The following is a 7,282-nucleotide window of genomic DNA, read 5'->3' as shown; positions in this document are numbered from 1 at the left end:
TCAAATCTGCATCGTACAGTATAAATAAAAATGTTTAACATTTTTAATTTGTGCCTTAATTCACTTCACAATCAGTGCATTAGCAGTTTAATGTCTCTATTATTACTCAGTTAATTATCTCAATTACTGACATAATTAGGTTTGGCCACACTACGCCAGCAGGGGGCCCCCAAGACCACATGACATGCCATATTTTAGTGGGTTCTTGTAAAAGGTAATCATACCGGAGAAAGCACAATATTTTCGATAAATATGTTAACAGACAACTTAATGAGACTAATTTGATGATTTTCACGATTGTCACTGTCCGAGCTGGGCTCACGTTTATGCACAATCAAAAAAATAAATTAATTAAAAAAAATTGGTGGGCTGCAATATTAACTGAAAAGATTTGTCCCTCTCAGGAATTAAATACTATTTATTCATCATTAACGTTTACCATCAATAGCATTAGTTAACCAGAAGTGTCAAACAAACCTTCAGTTCAGTCACTGTGTGGTGAGCTTAGGTAATGTTTAAAAACCACAGGTATTATTGTTGTTACTCTCCTGTCAGTTCCTTAGTCAGACTGTTTCATTTATTTAATATCGTCTATTAAAAAACATTTTCTTTGTGATGCAAAAAATAATATTCAGGCCTTTTTTCAATTCTTTGCTTCTGTTTTGTTCATTTGTACACTTAAAAACAATTAAAACAGTCAACTGGTTTTAAAAATTCATTGTCTGATGGGTTATTTCTTTCCAGAACACTACTAATCCACAAACCACTAAATAATGGTTGTATTAAATGCATAATGCACAAATTATCACGTATGCACGAAATGTTAATATTGGTGATGCTGGGGTACGCACTTTCTGATGGGTTTGGCTAGGGATGGGGGCCTTAAATGAAATTCTACTCATAAAACTTTGGGCTGGCTCTGGTCACATAAATAATATTAATATTACATACATCACACTTATTAGATTTTTCATGTGTGATCTGGAGAAGAACATGCAGTTATTTGTATCTGAATTAACTGACTAATTATCAGTTCAGGGTTTATGATAATACTGCCCCAGTTATCTACACCTTTTATTTACAAAGTGAACAGGATGGGGCTTTGTACTGACCCCCGTGGAACGCTGTTTGTGATAAACCAGACTGAACGACGTCAGCGACTATTGCATGAGTTCCACCAGAAAACTGTGAAGCTAGTTACATTTTTTCATGTAAAAATCAATGACTCTTAGCCCTCTGTAAAAAAAAATATTAGAGTCCACCGTGTGAACAATGCAACACTCCTGTTAGTCTAGAGAACAGATTTTGTAATTTTCTGTCTTACATGCTGCAGTGAAGGTGCTACATCATGCTCTAAAAACAAAAGTACAGTGTTCAGATAATAATTTTTCTGAGCACTAATTTATAAACCATTACCAATTGTTGTAACTTGTCATGTGAATTACTGTTCACAGTATAAGCGTGTCTTAACACCACATTAAAGCATATGCATAGTTAATGACACTAATGATGGCTATGAGATCTAGGATCCTGGTTGTGGTGCATCCTATGTAGTGACACAGCTTATTGAGAGGACTGAATGAGTTAATGTTATTTGTTCCACGTGTGCCCAGTGAGCTGCAAAACATCCTGTGTGAAGGGTGTATATGCACAAATTCCTTTGCCAAAGGTTAACGTGTATGTGTACTTGACCAAAAAAAGTCCTGTTTTTCTGCATTAGTAAAATAGTGAGATCGTAATTTTTAAAAATGGCCTTCTTGTTCTGAATTCACACAATATCTTAAAAGAGATGGAGCCTCCTTTGACTTGAAAGCTGGATTTCATTCAGAATAAAGACCCTCTTGCTTAGATTGCTGTTTTCTTTGGGTACAGATTTAAAACACTAACCCTGGGAGATACCAGCATCTTTGTCTCTTGAACAGTTTAAGCTCTTGGTTCAGTTACAAATGGAAAACATTAATTTTGTAAGGTTTAAAAGAGGGACTCCCCCCTCATGTACCTCACAGTGGTTTGTTCCACTGCCTACAATTCCCTAAAGGATGAACAATGTGTGAGACACTATTTTCCTACTTCGTACAGGTAAATATGTTTACCATTGTAACCAGACTATGTCTTATTACAGCGCCATTATCTGACTTGTGCTTCACTGGGGCCCCATACTGTTAAAGGGCCGCTGGAGGCTGGAAGTCTGTGCACATTAATAACTTTATAACTCAATGTTCAACTGCTTTTGTTTGGTTCTTATTTTTGATATTAATTTATTTCCCACGGGTCCGTCCACCCCATTTCAAAACCTCTGGATATGGCCCTGCTTCTGAGCCTCCACATGGCTGGGCTAAATGCATTTTAGATGATTGGCCTTATAGAGCTTACAGAAAATGTCCAGTGAGCGGCAGTTCTCTGGGTGAAAATGCATCGTTGATGACAGAAGTCATAAAGGTCAGAGGAGAGTAGTCTGACTGCTTTAAGCTGACAGGAAAGCAACAGCAACTCTGTTACAACCAATGTGTGCAGAAGAGCACCTCTACACCATGACGTGCAGAACCTTGAATCAGAAGACATCAGTCAGCTAAGAACAGGAAACTGAGGCTACAGTTCACACAGGTTCATCAGAATTGGACAGTTGGTCAGATGAGTCCTGATTTCTGAGCACGTTCCTCATGTGCACTCACCGGACTCTCCCCATGTTTTAAATTATTATTGTGTTGAAGTAAATTTTAAGTTAATGTGAACATTCCTGGTGTAACAGAAAGCATTTTATCAGGAAGGTGATTTCAATACCATGATGAAATACATTTTGGAATTTTGCTATCCCACTTGGTATCAATAATCCACTCAGTAATTTTCATTGAAAATATTTCTTTGGTTGAAAGGTAGTTCCACAGTAAAATTTTCCCTGTGAGAATTAAATGAAACTCCGATGTGAGTGAATAACCTGGGTGGATTCATCACACATGATATAAAACAAGACTCGGAGCAGAGCAAAGAGTTCTTTCCAGGCATGATTTATTGAAAACACACCAAATTTATATTCTACAAACCAGTATTTTTCCGTTATGTTTAACAAGCGTAATAATTGCCTCTGGGTATTAGTAAAATTAACATACATTCTGTCACTGTGGCATCGCCTCTGCTCGCTACGAAAGCATTAACAACTGTACTCCTCTAGGAAATCAAACCAATTCTTCCAACAAGTCTATCTTTTTAAAAGTTTATAATACAATGTAATAGAGGGCAGAAAGCCACCAACAGTCTAAACTACTCAGGGGCTGGGAGTGGGTGAGGGTCGGGCTGGGTGTGGTGGTGGTGATGATGCAGGATCCATGAAGTGATGGGCGGAGTCGAGGGAAAAATGAGAAGAGGGGCTGACAGGGGGGGAGGAGAAGGTGAACATAGGGAATGGAGAGATGACAGCTGAAGGGGAGGAATAGAGTTTATATAAAACACTTATCTTTATCTACCATGGAAAAGGTTAAGGCACATGATAGGTACAAACACATCTGCTACTGAGTAGTACAGTTACTTTATTTTGACGGTCTTGATTCAGATATATCTACACAGGTAGGCCTGTTTGATTTAGTGTGTGTGTGTGTGTGTGTGTCCATGTTTATTTTGTAAATGTACATAAGGGCAGCACATCCACAAAACCTAAACCCCCTGTTTTTTTGTTTTTAAATGTGTGTAAATACAACTCCAGATCCTTTGGTTGTGGCACTGCGTAGTGCAGTTAGGAACAGACAGTCATGTGGGTCTAATGACAGCACACACGTCTGAGGACACACACACACGAAAGGGATGCTGGGTATTATCGTGTTTTCTTTTTTAACTTGTGAAAATAAAATTTATACAATAAGTTGTTTGTTTTGTAGTTCATTGATTTTTACCACAACGTACATCTTTATAAACACTGTGTAAAATATGCAAGCTTCATAGAGTCACATACGTCACAAAGAAAAGTCATACTTGAACGCAGGCACATGCCATTCGCCTTGATGACGCACGAGTGAAACAACCTCAGATTGGATTCTCTTCCACGGCCCTTTTCTTGCATCTCAGCTGCCCACCCTGTAACGCTGTAAAAATATATACTATATGGTCAAACTTGATGTTTGAATTTGTACAGAGGGATGCAACCTTCTTTTGTTGTTGTTTTGCCTCTAACCACACCTAATCATCCACCTGCACACTCTTCCTGCACACGAAGGACTTAGTTAATATCCGAATGACGTCACACACAAATAAAAAGACGACAAAATTAAAAAAACAAAACCTGGCACTTGGAAAGAATAGAATATAAACATCTGTACAGATTTTTCTTCATGCTCACGACTGAATATTTCTCTTTAAGATGTACTGGTGTCGGAGAGTCGATGGTACTTGCTTGGGGAAAGAAACGCGACTTTGATTAACACTGCCACCTCTTATCAAGCTGTGTGACCTCTGACCCCTCCAGAGAGATGAAGTCAAACACAGATGCATCGCCTTCATAAAGAAAACTGCAGATAAATTTTGTTTTTCCTGTAACATTTTTTTTTAAACACAAAATATAAATAGGTGATCGGCTGTGTAACGATAACTGACACACATTTAAGTTACGTGGTTATTTCTTGCTTACAAACATGATGAACTTCTATCAAATGAGATGTGCTTTCCAAACAATGTGATATTAATATACAACTAAGAAGTCAGTAAATGTCATTTTCTCCTTCATTTTTCTTTTTCTTTTCTTTTGTTCCTTTTGAGCCTAATATACATTTATATAAAACCCAACAACAACAAAAAAAACAAAAACAAATCCTTTTTGGATCCATCTTTCCAACAAAAAAGAACTTATGCCTGTCTTTTCAAAAGCACAAATCATTTATAAACAAAAACTCTTATATCCTCTTTAATACACATCATTGACATACAGCAACCAGCTGGGAAACCATGAAACTGCATCACTACGCAAACCTGGTGGTTACACACGTAATCACGGCTCTGTGAAGAAAAGTCGACACGCCGCCTGGCTCATTTGTGTCGACCACAGTTAAACAGGAAGTCTTTGTTGCTTTTGTTTCCATTTTCTCTTACTTTTGTGATGCAGTGCAAACAGAAACATCATCCCGTGTACTCACTATGTCACTTGCCTTCCTCCAGACTAGAACTTGCAGACTCCTCAGACTTTATAAAAATGGACATCAATCACCAGTTTGACACATTTGATATCAAAGCAAGGCTTTGAAATAACTTTATATAACTTTTTTTTTCTTCAAAAAACACAGTGAACCCAAATGGATTTTAAGTTCATGGTGGGTCCTGCTGGGAGTACACGTTTTGCCACTATGCTACAGTTCTTCTTAGGCTCGCTTTCTTTCCTTTTCCATCCCATCAAACGAACATTCGGTGACCTTCAAACACATCTGTTCCAACCCATCACATCAAAATACCAGACTCTGATACTCTCCACAACCTACAAAATTTGATGCAGGCTAAAATAAAAGAACATTTTATTCCTCCATCAGGTTTCTCTCCAACACACATCCCATTTCTCCTTTCTTTGCTTACTTCACTTTCCCCATCACATATCCATCGTTCCGCCGGCATTGGTCTCGGTCTGTTTTTTGTCACTGGTTGTGCTCAACAAGAGTCAGAACTGTAAAACTCACATGATGTCCAGTGGGAATGTTGATATGACAAAGTAGTAGGAGTAGTCTCTTTTTCTTTTTTAAATTTTCTCTGAAAAGCATGACTGAATGCTGGCTGCTGCTGGGTAGTTGCCGTTGTGATCGTTATTTTTTTGTGAAATCCCCTTTTTCTGTACAAAGTCCAACTCCAAAGATGAGTTCCATGTGAAATGGCAGTGGTGATATGGGAGATCCTCTTCTAGCGTCACAGAGTTGCTATTTTAAGCCTGAAGCACATGGACAAGAGAGACAATCAGTTTAAAGCAACAGTAAATGATGAGCTTCAGTACAAAATGCCCCCCCCCCCCCTCCAAAAAAAACATTATCAGTGATAAAAATCTGAATACTTCAATTTTAAATTATTTAAAGGACATGGCTGGAAACATTTCATATTCGCACTCTTGTCTGTAGAGCCCATTAAAAGACAAAAACTAAAATGTTGTCTTTTTTTCATTTAAAATAATTCCCTGCTCAATTTTTTGGTTTAGTATTTCTGCTCTTACAAAATAGTTTCCACTCATAAGTGGAAGCTACTGAACTCCATATGCTCCAGGCACAATCCAGCTGCTAGACAGATTTTGTGCGAGTTCGTGAATTGTCGCTGTTGTCACTAGTCTGTACCAGACTTACTAGTAATTTAATGTAATTGTTAAAAATTTTAATTGAGGCCAATGCCGTAAATTATTGTGTACCAAATGTTAAGCAGCCATCTGCCAGCAGATGGCACAATGCTGTAGAGAAACACGATAAATCTGTTAATCCAGGCCTCATCTCTTTGTTAACACTACTGATCGCTTTCTCCAAAAGATGGATGGGCTCTCCCTTAGAGTAGAGTTGCTACTCCTTTCACACCATATTTAACATCGGTTTAAGTGTTTTTTTCTTCTTCACTGTCTGTCTAGAGAATAACGTGTAATATTGATAATGCAGGATGCAAGGTGCTGCACAGTTAAGCAGCATGATTCATTATTGTAAAATGGCTTTGTTATTAGTTTTTGACATTTTCCATTAAACGTTTCTCAAATTTAAGTTAATATTTGAGTGTTTCTTAGTTTTAGACTAGTTGGGCTGTCTAATTTTCTAAGGTTAGTCTACTAAGAAATTACTCACCAGGTGCATCCTTAATCCTGTGGCATACTTTTATATCCTAGTATTTAGTATTTAAGTATTTAGAGGACATGACATTGTCTTCTGTCACTGTCCCTGGATGGATGTGTCTTATATAACACATAGCAGTAAATAGCAAATGTGTGCATGCATCTATCTCAGCTGCTAGTGTACTGTGCAGGGACATCAGTGGGACAACAAGACAAAAAAATATCACCAGCCATTTCCTTAAAAATATCACACCAAAACAGATTTTCTCAGCGTTGAAACAGCATGTTACTATTAAAAGTTGTGAATGCCAATTTGAATCTCTTTCTTGTCAGCAATCATATGGCATTATCACAGCACTTGAAAAATTGTGTCACTCTTAAAGCGTCAATCATGTCAATCCAGATGGAGAATGGAGGCGAGAGACAGCAAAACAGATGCTTAATGTGCTGTGTGAAATCCTGCGTGCGCTAAATGAAGTGAAGACGACTCACCTGATGATTCATCCTTATCATTACCTG

General features: G+C 37.8%; 1 protein-coding gene across 12 annotated transcripts in view; it reads right to left on the bottom strand.

Annotated features, from left to right (window-relative positions):
- Positions 1–2,989: 2,989 nt before the first annotated feature.
- The window catches only part of arvcfb (ARVCF delta catenin family member b), a 266,459-nt gene continuing 262,166 nt past the window's right edge, over positions 2,990–7,282 (bottom strand). For all 12 annotated transcript variants that reach the window (XM_076890600.1, XM_004567262.4, XM_076890606.1 and 9 more), the window contains one exon: positions 2,990–5,893. Coding sequence is in view for 2 of the 12 variants with exons in the window: in XM_076890606.1 (XP_076746721.1) it covers positions 5,888–5,893 (6 nt within the window). In the remaining 10 variants the exon portion in view is untranslated. The remainder of the gene's footprint in view (positions 5,894–7,282) is intronic.

The sequence above is a fragment of the Maylandia zebra genome, linkage group LG12 (assembly GCF_041146795.1).
Source record: "Maylandia zebra isolate NMK-2024a linkage group LG12, Mzebra_GT3a, whole genome shotgun sequence".
In the NCBI taxonomy this organism is placed as follows: Eukaryota; Metazoa; Chordata; class Actinopteri; order Cichliformes; family Cichlidae; genus Maylandia; species Maylandia zebra.
The sequence above is the reverse complement of the archived record's forward strand: the minus strand, read 5'-3'. Positions and strand labels throughout refer to the sequence as shown.